Genomic DNA, 19,672 nt, shown 5'->3' with positions numbered 1-19,672 from the left:
TCTCCTGGCCCCTCTCACTGATGCTCAGGATCTCCTGGCCCCTCCCACTGGTGCTCAGGATCTCCTGGCCCAACCCACTTGCAATGTCTGTAAGCTTGTAATGTTTGTAGCTCCACACTGTGGATGTGAATATATCACATTTGGCGAGATAATGGGATTTTTCGGATGATTTAAAGCTTAAATTTTGTTGGTGAAGGATTCAGCCAGCCGACAGAGAGACTTTGGAAGTTTCTGTCTTTGGAAAAAGCTACAATATCCGAGGTAAACTACGGCACACTGTGTGAACAGCTAGAAATTAAAAATGGCAGCACCCGCAGGTGTAATGGGACATTTGGGTGAATATAGACACGACCGGGAACGTTTTAAAGCGTATGTGGATCGGATAGAAATGTATTTCACTGCAAATATCATAATCAAAGTTCCAGACAATGCAGTCCAGAACCGGGCTGCGTTGGAACGTAAGAGAGCGATCTTCTTATTGGAAGCAGGTCCGGCATTGAATGAAACCCTTGTAAATCTGCTTGTGCCTGACAAGCCAAAGGACACAACGCTTAAAGAGATTTTAACGAAGCTGGAAAAATTATGCGATCAGAAGGAAATTATTGACGACGGATGACTTGACTTTTGAGATTGCTTGTCAGACAGCGAGGTCGATGGGCATGGCCGAACAATATTCCCGAGAATTAAATAATAATTACGGTCATCAGTCAACCGAAATAAATCACCTGCAGGTTCAAAGTAAAAGATGGTGGGGGCCCAAAGTCTCAGAAACTGGAAATTCTAGCAGAGTGTTGAAGTCATGCTGTAGGTGCCTGGGACAACACATTGCTCAAAGTTGTCCATACGTGAAGGCAGAGTGTTTCTTCTGCAGAAAGACTGGGCATCTTGCAGAGGCATGCCGACTGAAGGGTAAATCAGCGTTCAAAGCTATGAGTAGAAATCCCAGAGACTACATAGCATGAAAGAACAACAACAGGACGAGGAGATGTTAGAGTTTCAAGTCATCAGGAGCACGAGGTTAATGGACAGCGATTCAAAAGTATCAAAATCCAAATAGCTGTTGCGGGATTCAAGATACCAATGGAAATCGACACGGGTGCATCCATGAGTGTAGTACCGGAGTCGCTGTACCTCGACAAATTGCGTGATTTCTAACTGGAGAAATCTAAGATAGAGCTGCGAGGCTACGCGGGAAAGAAAATTCCTGTAGTAGGTCGTATCACTGTACCAGTGAAATACAAGGATCAATTGCAGACCTTGCCTCTAATAGTAGTGAAAGGAGACAAGTCTGCCTTACTAGGAAGAAATTGGTTGAGCTCACTGAAGCTGGATTGGAGTGAGATTTTCTGTGTGGAAGCGAGATTTTCATCAACGGATGAGGTTATCAAGAAGTATCCAAAGGTATTCTGCGAAACAGGCAGTCCGATCCAAGGCTTCAAGGTGAGTATCAGAGTACAGAAGGAGGCTAGATCGGTTTACTACAAGCCACATTCCGTACCATATGCACTCAAGGAGAAAGTTGAGCAAGAACTCAAAAGACGAGAGACTGAGAACATTATTTGTAAGATAGATCGATGTAATTGGGCTGTACCCATTGTTGTTCTACCTAAGTCCGATGGTAAGGTAAGATTGTGTGGTGATTATAAAGTAACCGTAAACCAGGTTCTAGAGGGTAATGTCCCCAATACATTGCCGAATATAGAAGATTTGTTCACAACACTGACAGGTGGTCAGATCTTCTCAATACTGGATCTTACGAATGCCTACTTACAGCTTGAACTAGATGAGGAGTCCAAGTCATGTTTGACTATAAATACTCATCTAGGCCTGTATCAATTTAATAAGCTATCATTTGAAGTGTCTTCCGCCCTGCCATATTCCAAGGGGTGATGAACCAGATTTTGCAAGGTATTGAAGAGGTTGTATGTTATTTGAATGACATATTAATTTCAGCACCAAATAGGCAAATTCATAATAACATATTGAATGAAGTCCTCAAACGGCTAGAGAAGCACAGAGTGCAAGTGTCTGCTTGTATGTGTGAGTTATTTAAAAACTCAGTGGAATACTTAGGGTACAGAGTAGACAAAAATGGTTTACATCTGACCAAGGAAAAACTGGATGCAATCAGAAATGCACCCACTCCCAGGAATGTCACTGAACTTCATTCATTCTTGGATCTTTTGAACTATTATGGGAAGTTCCTACCAAATTTGGCTACAGTATTACATCCACTGAATAACCTATTGAAAAAACAGGTCCATTGGAAGTGGTCAAAAGAATGCGATGCAGCATTCAAGAGCAAATTGGTGGAGACCACCATGTTAGTTCACGATGACATATCTAAGGAGATTAAGCTAGCATGTGATGTCTCTCTGTATGGAGTTGGGGCAGTAATCTCTCATGTATCACGTAGTGGGGAGGAGAGACCAATTGCTTTTGCTTCACGCACTCTCAGTGCCAGTGAGAGTAATTATGCGCAAATTGAAAGGGAAGCTTTGGCATTAATTTTTGCGGTCAAGAAGTTTCACAAAGACTTGTATGGTCGTAAGTTTACCATCGTTATGGACCATAAGCCCCTAACAACAATCCTCCATCCAAAGTCCCCAGTTCCAACCTTAGCTGCAGCCCGAATGCAGAGATGGGCTTTGATTTTGTCAGCATATACATGTGATATTGAATACAGATGATCAGCTGATCACAGTAATGCTGATGCAATGTCGAGATTGCCTTCCCCATCACAAGCTACACCTGATAGGGAAGAAGTGTTTTATTTTTCATACATTGATGAACTGCCAGTCACAGCTGAAGAGATTGGTAGAGCAACCAAACGTGACCCAGTGATGTCAAAGGTGTATGATTATATTGCAAATAGATGGCCAAACCAGGTAACAAACAAAGATACACATCCATTCTTCATTCGTAGGAATGAATTATCAGTCGATAAAGATTGTATCATGTGGGGTGCAAGAGTGGTTATACCAAATAAATTCAGGTCCAAGTTATTACGAGACCTCCATGACCAGCATCTGGGAATGTGCTTGACCAAGAGTTTTGCACGCAGTTATTTATGGTGGCCAGGTCTCGATAAAGTACATCGTGAGTCAGTGTACGACATGTCAATCGGTAAGCAAGCAACCACCATCAGTACCATTACAGCTATGGAAATGGCCTCCCAGGGTATGGCAAAGGCTACATATTGATTTTGCTGAGCTAGAAGGACAACAATTGTTCATTGTGATTGATAGCCATTCGAAGTGGGTTGAGGTGTTCCCAATGTGGAAAATAACAAGTAAAACATTGAAAATTTTACGAAGATTATTTTCTTCATTTGGCCTCCCTGAAGAAATTGTTTCGGATAATGGACCACAATTTCGTTCAGAAGAATTTGCACAGTTCACGAGCAAAAATGGTGTGAAACATACCAAGGTTCCACCGTACCACCCAGCTTCGAATGGTGCAGCAGAGCACAATGTACAAATTGTAAAACGTGTCCTCATAAAACAAATGTTAGAGCCAAATCCAAGGCAACGACAGTTGTCATTGGATCACAAATTGGCTCATTTTTTGATTACATATCGAAATATTCCTCATACAACTACTGCTAGAACACCAGCAGAGTTGTTTCTCAAACGACAGCCACAAACCAGATTCTCGTTGTTGAAACCAAATTTGGCACAGTCCATAGAAGAGACACAATTAAGACAGAAAGTGAATCATGATAGAGGTAGAGTAAAAGAGGGAAGTGTGAAATGAAACCAGAAGGTGAGAGTGAAGAACCATCACCATAAATGGTTAAAGTGGTTACCAGGAAGAGGGTGAAGATATGTGATCCTCGCACATATTTGGTAAAGATGTTTGATAATGGACAGGTTAGGTTTGTTCATATTGATCATATTTTACCTACAGACATGGAAGGAGTTGAAGGTGGGAATGATTCAATTATTTCTGACTCATCAGATAATTTTGATACACCAGTAGCAAATCCTAAATCCAATGTACTGGAAACAAATCCAGGAGAGAATCAGAATGAAAGTCTGAGTCCGAGTCAGGAAAACAGAGAGCCTGAAGTTAAAGTGGGTTCAAATGAAAATCAAGGAAATTCCGTGCAGGAAAACGTTCCTCAGGATGAGCCTCGAAGGAGTTTAGATTCGACACCATGTTTGGAAGGTTCTGTTCGAGAGCGAAGGTATCCTCTTCGAAACAGAAAACAAGTGGTAAAGTTAAATTTGTAAATATGGAAAAATAATAAGTCTATGTCCTGTGTTTATGTATGATGATGTTTGTTTCAATAATTTCTTCATTAAGGAGGGAGAAATGTAATGAGTGTAAGCTTGCAATGTTTGTAGCTCCACACTGTGGATGTGAATATCTCCTGGCCCCTCCCACTGGGGTGCTCAGGATCTCCTGGCCCCTCCCACTGACCCACAGGGGCTCCTGGCCCCTCCCACTGACCCGCAGGGGCTCCTGGCCCCTCCCACTGACCCACAAGGGCTCCTGGCCCCTCCCACTGACCCACAGGGCTCTTGGCCCCTCCCACTGACCCACGGGTCTGCTGGCCCTTTCCACTGACCCCTGGGCACCCAGTTGTCCAGTCCATGGTGGTTCAGTGCAGTAGGTTCGTTAAATCAGGCCTTCCTGCTCAGAGGCAGTTGGTTGCATTGGTGTCAGACTGTAACCGGGACTGATGAACTCTTGTGTTTGCAGCTTGCTAAAGTCACAATTGTTGATCACCACACTATTACCGAGTCCTTCATGAAGCATCTAGAGAACGAGTACCGTATCCGCGGGGGGTGTCCCACAGACTGGGTTTGGATTGTGCCTCCATTATCGGGGAGTCTAAGTCCCGCATTCCACCAGGAATTCCTCAACTACAACTTATCACCAGCATTCTGCTACCAGGTAATGTTTCTCCACATACCCTCAGCTAAACCCTTCTCCCATCTCCCCAACCCAACCAAAACCCTTCTCCCATCTCCCCAACCCTACCAAAAGCCCCTCACCCCATCTCCCCAACCCTACCTAAAGCCCCTCTCCCCATCTCCCCAACCCTACTGAAAAGCCCCTCTCCCAACTCCCCAACACTACCTAAAGCCTCTCTCCCCAACGCTACCTAAAGCCCCTCTCCCCATCTCCCCAATGCTACCTAAAAGCCTCTCTCCCATCTCCCCAACCCTACCTGAAGCCCATCTCCCATCTCCCCAACCCTACCTAAAGCCCCTCTCCCATCTCCCCAACCCTACCTAAAGCCCCTCTCCCCATCTCCCCAACCCTACCTAAAGCCCCTCTCCCCATCTCCCCAACCCTACCTAAAACCCTCTCCCATCTCCCCAACCCTACCTAAAGCCCCTCTCCCATCTCCCCAACCCTACCTAAAGCCCCTCTCCCCATCTCCCCAACCCTACCTAAAACCCTCTCCCATCTCTCCAACCCTACCTTAAGATATTTTCCCCATCTCTCCAACCCTACCTAAAGCCATTCTCACCCTATCCCTCACCCCTACTGACCCACGATCGAGATTTCCAGGTACATGGCTCGAGGTTTACATGTGAATGATATAAATAGGATTGGAGTAGAGAGCTCAGTGGTGAAGCTGGCAATGGCCACAGCATTAACCCCGCTGCCAGCACTGGCACTCACCCTGGCCTGAGCTCCTGTCCCCGGCACTGACACTGGCCGTGGCCTTGACTCTGGCCGATCTCTGGCCCCAGCACCAGACCCAGCACTGCTGACCACACTGGCACTCACCCTGCGATGCTGCAGGTACAATGGCTCGAAAGGCCAGATACTTCTGTGCTGAAATTCTCGGATGCGAAATGAGATTAAAAGCTCACGGATTTATTTTTAATCTTGCAGCAAGAACCGTGGAAAACTCATGTGTGGAAAAGAAGCGAGGGATTCCCAATGAAACGACGCACAATTGGATTCAAGGAACTTGCAAAGTAAGAAGTGATAGTCAGTGTGAGGCTGGAGCGAGAGTGAAGAGCGTGGTGGGAGGGGTGTGGCTCCTGGTGTGCAGTTTGATCAGAGAGGGGGCCATATCTAACCATCTCTCGGTTGTTGTATTGCAGCGCGGTGAAGTTTTCCGTGGCGCTGATGTCCCGAGCTATGGCCAAGCGGGTGAAAGTGACAATTCTCTATGCCACAGAAACTGGCAAATCAGAGACTTTCGCCAGGAAACTCTGTGAAATTTTTAAGAAGGCCTTCGATCCAAAGGTGAGGGTTTGGTTTCCAGTGAGGAGTGGGATTCGGGTTTCAGTTGGGCTGAGTGACAATAACGAAGGTCAGTGTTAAGGTAAGTATTAAAAGTTTGGGATAAGTATGAAGAATTGAACCGCTCTGTTACTGTACATATACACACAGCACCTGTACTGTACATATACACACATGTATCTCCTGTACTGTACATATTCGCATATAGCTGTACTGTACATATACACACATACAGCTCCTGTACTGTACATATACACACATACAGCTCCTGTATTATACATAGACACACATGCAGCACTAGTACTGTACATATACACACATACATAAGTACATAAGAACATAAGAAATAGGAGCAGGAGTAGGTCACCTGGCCCCTCGAGCCTGCTCCACCATTTAGTAAGATCATGGCTGATCTGATCATGGACTCAGCTCCACTTCCCCGCCCGCTCTCCATAACCCTTGACTCCCTTATCGCTCAAAAATCTGTCTATCCCCGCCTTAAATATATTCAATGACCCAGCCTCCACAGCTCTCTGGGGCAGAGAATTCCACAGATTTATAACCCTCTGAGAGAAGAAATTCCTCCTTATCTCAGTTTTAAATGGGTGGCCCTTTATTCTGAGACTATGCCCCCTAGTTTTAGTTTCCCCTATGAGTGGAAATATCCTCTCTGCATCCACCTTGTCGAGCTTCCTCATTTTTTTATATGTTCCGATAAGATCACCTCTCATTCTTCTGAACTCCAATGTGTATAGGCCCAACCTACTCAACTTATCTTCATAAGTCAACCCCCTCATCTCCGGAATCAACCTCGTGAACCATCTCTGAACAGCCTCCAATGCAAGTATATCCTTCCTTAAATACGGAAACCAAAACTGCACGCAGTGCTCCAGGTGTGGCCTCACCAATACCCTGTACAGTTGTAGCAGGACTTCTCTGCTTTTATACTCTATCCCCCTTGCAATAAAGGCCAACATTGCATTTGCCTTCCTGATCACTTGCTGTACCTGCATACTAACTTTTTGTGTTTCATGCACAAGGACCCCTAGGTCCCACTGTACTGCAGCACTTTGCAATTTTTCTCCATTTAAATTATAATTTGCTTTTCTATTTTTTCTGCCAAAGTGGATAACCTCACATTTTCCCACATAAAACACATCTCCCAGATTTTTGCCCACTCACTTAGCCTGTCCATATCCCTTTGCACATTGTTTGTGTCCTCCTCACAGTTTGCTTTCCCACCTATCTTTGTATCATCAGCAAGCTTGGCTACATTACACTCGGTCCCTTCATCCAAGTCATTAATATAGATTGTAAATAGTTGAGGACCCAGCACTGATCCCTGCGGCACCCTACTAGTTTGCCAACCGGAAAATGACCCATTTATTCCGACTCTCTGTTTTCTGTTAGCCAATTCTCTATCCATGCTAATATATTACCCCCAACCCCGTGAACTTTTATCTTGTGCAGTAACCTTTTATGTGGCACCTTATCGAATGCCTTCTGCTAATCCAACTACACCACATCCACTGGTTCCCCCTTATCCACCCTACTCATTACATCCTCAAATAACGGCAGAAAATTTGTCAAATCTGATTTCCCTTCCATAAAACCATGCTGACTCTGCCTGATTGAATTATGCTTTTCCAAATGTCCCACTACTGCTTCCTTAATAAAGGACTCCAGCATTTTCCCAATGACAGATGTTAGGCTAACTGGTCTATAGTTTCCTGCTTTTTGTCTGCCTCCTTTTGTTAACAGCTCCTGTATTGTACATATACATATACAGCTCCTGTACTGTACATATACACACGTACAGCTCTTTTACTGTACAAATACACACATACATCTCCTGTACTGTACATATACACACATACAGCTCCTGTTCTGTACATATACACACATACATCTCCTGTACTGTACATATACACACACAGCTCCTGTGCTGTACATATACACACATACATCTGTGCTATACATATACACACATACATCTGTACTGTACATATACACCCATGCATCTCCTGTACTGTACATATATACACAGCTGTACTGTACATATACACATACAGCTCCTGTACTGTACTTATACACATGTACAGTTCCTGTACTGTACATATACACACACAGCTCCTGTACTGTACATATACACATACAGCTCTTGTACTGTACTTATACACACATACAGCTCCTGTACTGTACATATACACATACAGCTCCTGTACTGTACATATACACATACAGCTCTTGTACTGTACTTATACACACATACAGCTCCTGTACTGTACATATACACATACAGCTCCTGTACTGTACATGTACACATATCTATATTGTGCATACACACGTACAGCTCCTGTGCTGTACATATGCACACATACATCTGTACTGTAAATATACACACATACAGTTCCTGTACTGCACATATACACACATATATCTGTACTGTACATATACACACATACAGCTCCTGTACTGTACATATACATACATCTGTACTGTACATATACATAAGAACATAAGATCATAAGAAATAGGAGCAGGAGTAGGCTATATGGCCCCTCGAGCCTGCACCCCCATTTTATACAATCTTGTCTGATCCGATCATGGACTCAGTTCCACTTCCCTGCCCATTCCCCATAACCTCTTATTCCCTTATCGGTTAAGAAACTGTCTATCTCTGTCTTAAATTTATTCAATGTACCAGCTTCCATAGTTCTCTGAGGCAGCGAATTCCACAGATTTATAGCCCTCTGAGAAAATAAATTTCTCCTCATCTCAGTTTTAAATAGGCTGCCCCGTATTCTAAGATTATGCCCCCTAGTTCTAGCCTCCCCCATCAGTGGAAACATTCTCTCTGCATCCACCTTGTCAAGCCCCTTCATAATCTTATACGTTTCGATAAGATCACCTCTCATTCTTCTGAATTCCAATGAGTAGAGGCCCAACCTGCTCAATCTTTCCTCATCCCCCTCATCCCTGGAATCAACCTAGTGAACCTTCTCTGAACTGCCTCCAAAGCAAGTATATCATTTCGTAAATATGGAAACCAAAACTGCACGCAGTATTCCAGGTGTGGCCTCACCAATACCCTGTATAACTGTAGCAGGACTTCCCTGCTTTTATACTCCATCCCCTTTGCAATAAAGGCCAAGATTTCATTGGCCTTCCTGATCACTTGCTGTACCAGCGTACTAACAGTCATGTATACTAACTGTATAGTCACATATGGTGTGCCACCAGAGGGCACTGCAGTGGCAGACCTGAGGGTCACCTGCATAGGTGTGCAGGGCCCAGTTTAAAAGACTGCCCACCATGCTTGTGCCTCACTCTGGAGTTACAATAAATGGGACTAAGGGGCCCAAATTTCCCCAAGAGTTGCTCCGTTTTTTTGGAGTAAGTAGCTTTTTTGGGGGTTAACTTAAAAATCGCAAATTTCCCCATTTAACTTTGCTCCAATGTAAGTCAGTTAGTTAGGTTTTTTTCTAGTTTAGTTTGTTCTCTCCAAAAGGGACCGTGACAAGCCACTTACACCTCTTCTGGCCATAGAAGCAAATTTGGCCAGTTGAAAGTTACACACGTACAGTTCCTGTACTGTACATACACACATGTACAGCTCTTGTACTGTACATATACACACATACATCTGTACTGTACATATACACACAGCTCCTGTACTGTACATATACACCCGTACAGCTCCTGTACTGTACATATACACACAGCTCCTGTACTGTACATATACACACATACATCTGTACTGTACATATACACACATGTACAGCTCTTGTACTGTACATATACACATACATCTGTACTGTACATATACACACATACAGCTCCTGTACTATACATATACACATGTACAGCTTCTGTACTGTACATATACACACATACATCTGTACTGTACATATACACACATACAGCTCCTGTACTGTACATATACACACATACATCTGTACTGTACATAGACACACAGCTCCTGTACTGTACATATACATATACATCTGTACTGTACATATACATACACACAGCTCCTGTACTGTACATATACACCCATACAGCTCCTGTACTGTACATATACACATACAGCTCCTGTACTGTACATATACACACATACATCTGTACTGTACATATACACACATACAGCTCCTGTACTGTACAGATATTGGGAGGAATGCATGAATGGAGAGAGATGGAGGGACGATGGGAGGGATTAAGGAATATATGGAAGGGGGTGGGATGAATTGAAGAATGGATGGAGGGCAGGATGGATAAAGATGTGGTGTGATGAAATAATGAATCGATGAAGGGACGGAGGGAGGAAAGGAACGAGGGATTGAAGATTGGTTGGAAGGAGAGATGTATAAAGGAATTGATGGATGTGGGGAGGGAAGAAGATGGGATGATGGAGATCAAGTGAAGGAATTGGAGGGATGGATGGAGGGATAAGGTGAAGAGATGGAAGGATAGATGGAGGAATAAAGGAGATCAAGATGAATGGAGGAATAATGTGGATGGAGGGACGGAGCAGATAAACAAGCAGGAGAATGTGTGGACAATGGAGGGTTGGTTCTGTAACCAGTTTTTGGAGGTGAATTAACTGTCTCTCTCTCTCTCTCTCTCTCTCTCTCTCTCTCCATATATCTCTCTATCTCTATCCATCTCTCTCTTTCTCTGTTTCTTTCTCTTTGCCTCTCTCTCTCTCTCCCTCTCTTTCAGGTGCTGTGTATGGACGAATACGATATTATTAACCTTGAACATGAGACATTGTTTTTAGTGGTTACAAGCACATTTGGAAATGGAGACCCTCCAGAGAATGGACAGGTACAACTCCTACCTATCACCAATAGTCAGGGAATGGGATAGATCCCACACTGGGACAGCGTTACTATACCGATAGTCTGGGTGTGGGACACTGGGACAGTGTTTAACACTGATAGTCTGGGTGTGCAATAGATATTATGAGATTTATCGATGGTTTCATTTGTGCAGGGTACTTTACGAACTAATGCTCCTGTTTATTTTGCAGACTTTTGCAGAGATTTTAATGCAGATGACACATCCAAACTCCACCTCGAAGGAGACAAAGTGAGTTAACTCGATGTCAAGCACAGCAGCTATGGAGCAGCATCGATAGGCTTACAGCCCCTCTCCAGCACACATCCAAAGCAGTCAAGGACCTATACCCAGATCTAGCATTGAAACAAGAGGAGGCCATTCAGCTTCTCGAGCCTCTCCCGTCATACAATCAGATCATGGCTGAACTGTATCTTAACTCCATTTACCCGTATTGGTTCCATAACCCCAAGTAACCCTGCCTATCAAAAATTTATCAACCTCAGCTTTGAGAGAGTTCAGAATTTCCACCACTGTTTGTGTGAGTGTGATAGTTGTGTGTGAGTGTGTCAGTGTGTGAGTGTGTTAGTTGTGTGTGAGTGTGTCAGTGTGAGTGTGATAGTTGTGTGTGAGTGTGTCAGTGAGAGTGTGATAGTTGTGTGTGAGTGTGAGTATGATAGTTGTGTGTGAGTGTGATATATGTGTGTGAGTGTGTCAGTGTGAGTGTGATAGTTGTGTGTCGGTGTGTGAGTGTGATAGTTGTGTGTGAGTGTGTTAGTGTGAGTGTGATAGTTGTGTGTGAGTGTGATAGTTGTGTGTGAGTGTGTCAGTGTGCGTGTGATAGTTGTGTGAGTGTGTCAGTATGAGTGTGATAGTTGTGTGTGAGTGTGATAGTTGTGTGTGAGTGTCAGTGTGAGTGTGATAGTTGTGTGAGTGTGTCAGTGTGAGTGTGATAGTTGTGTGTGAGTGTGTCAGTGTGAGTGTGATAGTTGTGTGTGAGTGTGATAGTTGTGTGTCAGTGTGAGTGTGATAGTTGTGTGAGTGTGTCAGTGTGAATGTGATAGTTGTGTGTGAGTGTGATAGTTGTGTGTAAGTGTGTGCGAGTGGGATAGTTTTATGTACAGGTTGCTGTGCCCATTTTGTTCTTTTACCTGTTGTCAAATATTTATTCTATATTTCAGGAGTTACAAAGCTCGATTCAACAGTTTATCTGATGATGAATTTGAAGCATGCACTGCGACAGTCTCTGAGTGCAATTCTTTTGAGAGTACAGGGCCTTTGGCCAGTGTGCGGTAAGAGGAATATAATCCCACTCTCACTGTGTGGTCAGAGAGTCACTGCAATCATCGTTAACAGACCACGCATTAATTTAGCCCCTCGGGATGACCCAATGTTTTCCACAACCAATTGGGTCAGGGTGGGGGGGGTTCAGAGTGGGGATGGGGTCAGGGTGGGGATGGGGTCAGGGTGGGGACGGGGTCAGGGTGGGGACGGGGTCAGGGTGAGGGAGGGGTCAGGGTGGGGATGGGGTCAGGGTGGTGGGAGGGGTCAGGGTGGGGATGGGGTCAGGGTGCGGGTTGGGGACGGGGATTCGGGAGGAATTTGGGGCCAGGTGGGGTTCGGTGTGGGTGGTGGGTGTTCGGCGGTTTGGGGGTGGGGTTTGCTAGGGTGGGGTCGAGGTGAGTTAGCACTGAGTTTAGACCTGTGCTGGGTTTGGAGTATCATCTCTGTTTTCCGCTCTCTCTCACTCCTTCTCTCTGTCTCCCTCTCTCTCTCTGTTTTGCTCTCTCGCTCTCTCTCTCTGTTGTAAAGTCCTGTCCCCTCAGTACAGATTCACACGAGGCATGTAGTGAAGTCAAGGTCACTCTGGACCTGCACCTTTATTTCACAGCTCTGGAATGCTGCACTTGCCTGAGACCTGTCCTTATATACCTGTCTCTTGCAAGTGCACCCCTGGTGGTAAGGTATGCTGGTGGTTACAGGTCATATCTTATTACAGTCATGTATAGCATGTTAGGATACAGTTATATATAATAATTTAAGATACATGACATTACCCTCCCCCAAGATCTTATTGTCTTTATAGGTTCAGTCTCTCAGGTGGTCTACGCTCTCGCGTGGAGCGCCTGAGTTGTGGTTCAGTTGTTTGCCTTGGTGTCTGTTTTTCTTTGGGTGTGGTTGCTGGTATCTCGCCTGGGCTTTCTGTTTCGTTTGGTGTGATTGTTGTTGACTCGCCTGGGCTGTCTGTTGGGATTGCCCTTTCCTCAGGTTGTTCCCTCTGTCTGTCCACCAGGTGTGGTGTGAGTTCCACATTGTAGTCTGCCTCTGGTTCCGCAGTGTTGTTGGTAAATCTGCTTTTGACTTAGTCTACATGCCTCCGGCAGGTTTTGCCATTGTCCATTTGTACTACCAGTAACCTGTTTCCTTCCTTGCCCGTTACTGTCCCTGCAAGCCATTTGGGACCCCTGTCATAGTTTAGTACAAACACTTTGTCCCCTAACTCATTCCATCTCCCCCTCGAATTTCTGTCATGGTGCTCAGTCAGCTTACAGCGTTTTGGCTCAATGATTTCGTGCATGTCTGGGAGGATTAATGAGAGCCTTGTTTTTAAAGTCCTTTTCATCAACAGTTGCGCGGGGGGAGTCCCAGTCAATGAGTGCGGACGAGATCTATATGCCAGCAGCAGTTGCGACAGGCGACCCTGCAGCGTGGGACCTTGGATTTTAAGCATGCCTTGTTTAATGATTTGCACTGCTCTCTGACGAGATTTATGCCGTGGTCAATTATAAAGTCTTGGAATTCTGCGCTGGTGAAGCACGGACCATTGTCACTGACCAATATGTCAGGGATTCCGTGCGTTGCAAACATGGTTGTGAGGCTCTCCACAGTGGTGGAGGTTGTGATCGAGTTTAAAATGGTGCATTCGATCCACTTTGAAAATGCATCTACAACTATGAGGAACATTTTGCCCATGAATGGGCCGCATAGTCTTCGTGCACCCGTGACCTACGGTTTGGTAGGCCAGGGCCAGGGGCTCAGGGGCTCAGTGGAGCCTCCCTGGGGGCATTGCTGAGTTGGGCACAATTGGTGCACCTTCGGATGCAGAGCTCCAAGTCCGCGTCAATACCAGGCCACCAAACGTGGGATCTGGCTATGGCCTTCATGAGAACGATCCCCGGGTGCTCGCGGTGGAGCTCCCGGACAAATGCCTCTCTGCCTCGCAGAGGCATGACTACTCGGCTGCCCCACATCAGGCAGTCTGCTTGTAGTGATAGCTCATGAATTCGCCTGTGAAAGTGTTTTAATTCCTCGGGGCAGGCATCGCGAGCCTCTGACAAGTCACTGGTTAAGCCATGGATTGTAATTTGCCCGCACTATTGACATGTTGCAAAACGCACCCGACCCCATACGCTGACGCATCGCATGTGAGAACTAGCTTTTTACCTGTATCAAAGAAAGTCAAAACACTGTTGGAACACAGAAGGTTGCGTGCCTTATTGAAGGCGCGTTCCTGGGCGTCCCCCCAAAACCAATCGCACCTCTTCCTGAGTAGCGTGAGCAGCGTGCTTAAGTTCTGCATAAAGTTCCCAAAGTAATTGAGTAGCCCGAGAAAGGCGCGCAGTTCTGAGACATTCCGGGGCCTGGGTGCCAGGTGAATTACTTCTGTTTTGGACTCTGTTGGGCGGATTCCATCAGCGGCAATCCTTCTGCCCAAAAATTCAACCTCGGGTGCGAGAAACAGGCACTTAGATTTCTTGACTCGTAGGCCTACCTGATCCAACCGCTTTAGTACTTCCTCCAAATTACGGAGATGGGAGTCGGTGTCCCTGCCCGTGATAAGTATGTTGTCTTGAAATACAACCGTCCCCGGGATGGACTTGAGCAGACTCTCCATGTTGCGCTGGAATATGGCAACTGCTGACCTGATGCCGAATGGGCATCGATTGTACATGAAAAGGCTTCGATGTGTGTTGATGGTGGTGAGTAGCTTGGATTCCTCGGTCAATTCTTGCGTCATGTACGCAGATGTGAGGTCTAATTTTGAGAAAAGTTTACTTCCAGCCAATGTGGCAAATAAGTCCTCCGCTCTGGGCAGCGGGTACTGGTCCTGTAGGGAGACTCTGTTTATGGTGGATTTGTAGTCCCCACAGATTCGTACGGATCCATCAGGCTTCATGACTGGGACGATGGGACTTGCCCAGTCGCTGAATTCCACAGGTGATATAACTTTTCAGAATGGCAGGCAGTGACTAGTGGGGTACCGCAAGGTTCTGTGCTGGGGCCCCAGCTGTTTACACTGTACATTAATGAGTTAGACGAGGGGATTAAATGTAGTATCTCCAAATTTGCAGATGACACTAAGTTGGGTGGCAGTGTGAGATGCGAGGAGGATGCTATGAGGCTGCAGAGTGACTTGGATAGCTTAGGTGAGTGGGCAAATGCATGGCAGATGAAGTATAATGTGGATAAATGTGAGGTTATCCACTTTGGTGGTAAAAACAGAGAGACAGACTATTATCTGAATGGTGACAGATTAGGAAAAGGGAAAGTGCAACGAGACCTGGGTGTCATGGTACATCAGTCATTGAAGGTTGGCATGCAGGTAGAGCAGGCGGCTAAGAAAGCAAATGGCATGTTGGCCTTCATAGCGAGGGGATTTGAGTACAGGGGCAGGGAGGTGTTGCTACAGTTGTACAGGGCCTTGGTGAGGCCACACCTGGAGTATTGTGTACAGTTTTGGTCTCCTAACTTGAGGAAGGACATTCTTGCTATTGAGGGAGTGCAGCGAAGGTTCACCAGACTGATTCCCGGGATGGTGGGACTGACCTATCAAGAAAGACTGGATCAACTGGGCTTGTATTCACTGGAGTTCAGAAGAATGAGAGGGGACCTCATAGAAACGTTTAAAATTCTGACGTGTTTAGACAGGTTAGATGCAGGAAGAATGTTCCCAATATTGGGGAAGTCCAGAACCAGGGGTCACAGTCAAAAGGATAAGGGGTAAGCCATTTAGGACCGAGATGAGGAGAAACTTCTTCACCCAGAGAGTGGTGAACCTGTGGAATTCTCTACCACAGAAAGTTGTTGAGGCCAATTCATTAAATATATTCAAAAGGGAGTTAGATGAAGTCCTTACTACTAGGGGGATCAAGGGGTATGGCGAGAAAGCAGAATGGGGTTCTGAAGTTTCATGTTCAGCCGCGAACTCATTGAATGGCGGTGCAGGCTGGAGGGGCCGAATGGCCTGCTCCTGCACCTATTTTCTATGTTTCTTTGTTTCTATGCCTTCCTGCAGAAGCCTGTCTAGTTCGTGTTCAATCTTTTCCCTCATCCCATAGGGTACAGCTCTGGCCTTGTGATGGACCGGTCTAGCATCCTGTGTGATGTAAATTTTGACTTTGGCCTCTTTGAAAGTGCCCACACCTGGCTGAAAGAGATGTTCAAATCGCTTTATAACTGTTGAGTAGGAGGTCCGTTCCTCTAATGACATGGCATGGACATCATCCCATTTCCAGTTTAGTTTTTCCAGCCAGCTTCTCCCAGCAGTGCTGGGAGGTCTCCAGGGACAATCCACAGGGGAAGTTGGTTCACTGTCCCTTTGTGTGTGACAGAGAGCATGGCGCTGCCATGGACTGGTACGATTTCTTTGGTGTAGGTCCTTAGTTTTGTGTCGACCCTTGTGAGTTTTGGTCTATCTCTTTTATGCGGCCACAGTTCTTCAAATTGTTGAACGCCCATGAGAGATTGACTCGCTCTCGTATCCAGCTCCATGTTGACAGATATCCCGTTGAGTCAGACCCTCATCATTATCGGAGGCATCCTGTTGTAGGAGCAGCGGCCATTGATTGTGTTGACCCGCTGTACATCGGTGTCCCGGGTACTGTCCCCACCATCTTCTGGTCCGCTTTCCGACACATCTGATTCGTATACCAGCCGAGCTGCTGTCTTTTTGCACATGCGGGCCAAATGCCCTGTATATTCACAATTTCTGCAAACAGCCTGCTGAAATCGACATCCCCTTGACGAGTGCCCACCCCCACACCTCCAACACAGACCTGTTCCATTGTTCAAAGTGTTCCCAAAGAATGAGCTGCGTCTGGCTGATCTCTCTTGAGCTTCTCTCAGTTTGTAGTTGATTGCTCGCATTGTGGGTTGATGAGGTGTGAACGGCCGTTCCTGTGGCCCTTGATGGCTTCTGCCTGCTGTCGAGAGCCTGTTCTCCCGGTTTTGTCTGTGTGTGGGGGTAGCAGCTTGTTTAGTGCTGTGAACTTCTTGTTCCGATATTTCGTTAGTTGTCATACCTGCATTGTAAATCAACCTAATTTCTTCTTCCCCGACCAAGAATGACCGTGCAACCAGTGCTGCTGCTTCTAAGGTCAGGTTCTTGGTCTCTTTGAGCTTTTGGAATATGCCTGCATGACCTATTCCTTCAATGAAAAAGTCTCTCAGCATTTCTCTCCTCAGTTCATCGGAGAACTCACATAAACTAGCCAACCTCCGAAGTTCCGTCACGAAGTTGGGTATGCTCTGGCCCACACAGCGTCTGTAGTTGTCGAACCTGTGTCTGGCCGTGTGTAGGCTGCTCGCTGGTTTCAGGTCGTCTCTTACCAGTGTGCTCAATTCTTCAAACGACTTGCTTGTTGGTTTCTCGGGTGCCAACAGATCCTTCATTAAAGCGTATGTTTTCGAGCCACAGCTGGTCAAGAGATGGGCTCTTCTCTTGTCTGCCTTATCGTCGCCTAACCAGTCTTTGGTTACAAAGCTTTGCTGGAGCACTTCTATAAAATCCTCCCAATTGTCTCCCGCATTGTACTTATCATCTGATCCATTGTTTGCCATTCTGTGGATTCTGTAATTCCGTAACTCGTCGCCACTGTAAAGTCCTGTCCCCTCAGTACAGATTCACACGAGACATGTAGTGAAGTCAAGGTCACTCTGGACCTGCACCTTTATTTCACAGCTCTGGAATGCTGCACTTGCCTGAGACCTGACCTTATATACCTGTCTCTTGCAAGTGCACCCCCGGTGGTAAGGGATGCTGGTGGTTACAGGTCATATCTTATTACAGTCATGTATAGCATGTTAGGATACAGTTATATATAATAATGTAAGATACATGACAACTGTCTTTCCTTCTCACTCTCTGCCTCTCTCTCGCTCTCTCTCTGTCTTTCAACAACAACTTGTATTTATATAGCGCCTTTAACGTAGTGAAACGTCCAAAGGCGCTTCACAGGAGTATTATAAAACAAAAATTTGACACCGAGCCACATAAGTAGAAATTAGCACAGGTGACCAAAAGCTTGGTCAGAGAGGTAGGTTTTAAGGAGAGTCTTTAAGAAGGAAAGAGAGGTGGAGAGGTTTAGGCAGGGAGTCCCAGAGCTCGGGCCCAGGCAACAGAAGGCACGGCCACCGACGGTTGAGTGATTATAGTCCGGGATGCTCAGGAGGTCAGAATTGGAGGAGCGCAGATATCTCGGGGAGCGTGGGGGGAGGCGGTGGAGTGGGGGTGGGGGGGTGGTGGATTGTGGCGGGGGGTTGTGGGGTTGGAGGAGATTACAGATTTAGGGAGGGGTGAGGCCACGGAGGGATTTGTAAACAAGGATGAGAATTTTAAATTCGAGGAGTTGCTTAACCAGGAGCCAATGTGGGTCAGCGAGCACAGGGGTGATGGGTGAGGGGGTGATTCCTCTCTCTCTCGGTCTCCCTCTCAAAGGTACAGACAGAAGATCAGGTACAGACACCATTATTCACACCAGTCTGATTTTTTAACTGCAGCTTTGCTGTTTTTGGCCTGGGCTCACGGGCGTACCCACACTTCTGTGCCTTTGCCCGTGCGATTGACACACGACTGGAGGAACTTGGAGCCGAGAGAATCCTATTGATGGGAGAAGGAGATGAGCTGTGTGGTCAGGAGGACGTGTTCCGGGCCTGGTCCAGGAACATTTTCAAGGTCTGACTGAATACATTGACCTCCTCACTTGGACTGGTCTATCACACAAGTCTGTCTGTCTGTCCCGTCTGTCTCTATTAGATAATCGTGCAATAAAGGTGCAGCAGTTATAATGGGTGACTTTAATATGCACATAGATTGGGCTAACCAAACTGGAAGCAATACGGTGGAGGAGGATTTTCTGGAGTGCATAAGGGATGGTTTTTTAGACCAATATGTCGAGGAACCAACTAGTGGGGAGGCCATCTTAGACTGGGTGTTATGTAATGAGAGAGGATTAATTAGCAATCTCGTTGTGCGAGGCCCCTTGGGGAAGAGTGACCATAATATGGTGGAATTCTGCATTGGGATGGAGAATGAAACAGTTAATTCAGAGACCATGGTCCAGAACTTAAAGAAGGCTAACTTTGAAGGTATGAGGCGTGAATTGGCTGGGATGGATTGGCGAATGATACTTAAGGGGTTGACTGTGGATGGGCAATGGCAGACATTTAGAGACCGCATGGATGAACTACAACAATTGTACATTCCTGTCTGGCATAAAAATAAAAAAGGGAAGGTGGCTCAACCGTGGCTATCAAGGGAAATCAGGGATAGTATTAAAGCCAAGGAAGTGGCATACAAATTGGCCAGAAATAGCAGTGAACCTGGGGACTGGGAGAAATT

At 45.9% G+C, this 19,672-nt stretch overlaps 1 protein-coding gene across 1 annotated transcript in view; it reads left to right on the top strand.

Moving 5' to 3' along the window:
- The window catches only part of LOC139242067 (nitric oxide synthase 1-like), a 254,735-nt gene that overhangs the window by 182,855 nt on the left and 52,208 nt on the right, over nt 1-19,672 (top strand). Inside the window, exons 10-16 of the mRNA XM_070870212.1 lie at nt 4,708-4,902; nt 5,857-5,942; nt 6,072-6,216; nt 10,936-11,040; nt 11,246-11,304; nt 12,234-12,344; nt 18,832-19,006. Of these exons, the coding sequence (XP_070726313.1) occupies nt 4,708-4,902; nt 5,857-5,942; nt 6,072-6,216; nt 10,936-11,040; nt 11,246-11,304; nt 12,234-12,344; nt 18,832-19,006 (876 nt within the window). The remainder of the gene's footprint in view (nt 1-4,707; nt 4,903-5,856; nt 5,943-6,071; nt 6,217-10,935; nt 11,041-11,245; nt 11,305-12,233; nt 12,345-18,831; nt 19,007-19,672) is intronic.

Source organism: Pristiophorus japonicus, unplaced genomic scaffold, assembly GCF_044704955.1.
Source record: "Pristiophorus japonicus isolate sPriJap1 unplaced genomic scaffold, sPriJap1.hap1 HAP1_SCAFFOLD_119, whole genome shotgun sequence".
Classification (NCBI taxonomy): domain Eukaryota; kingdom Metazoa; phylum Chordata; class Chondrichthyes; family Pristiophoridae; genus Pristiophorus; species Pristiophorus japonicus.
Note: the sequence above shows the minus strand (reverse complement) of the source record. Positions and strands in the feature narration are given on the sequence as shown.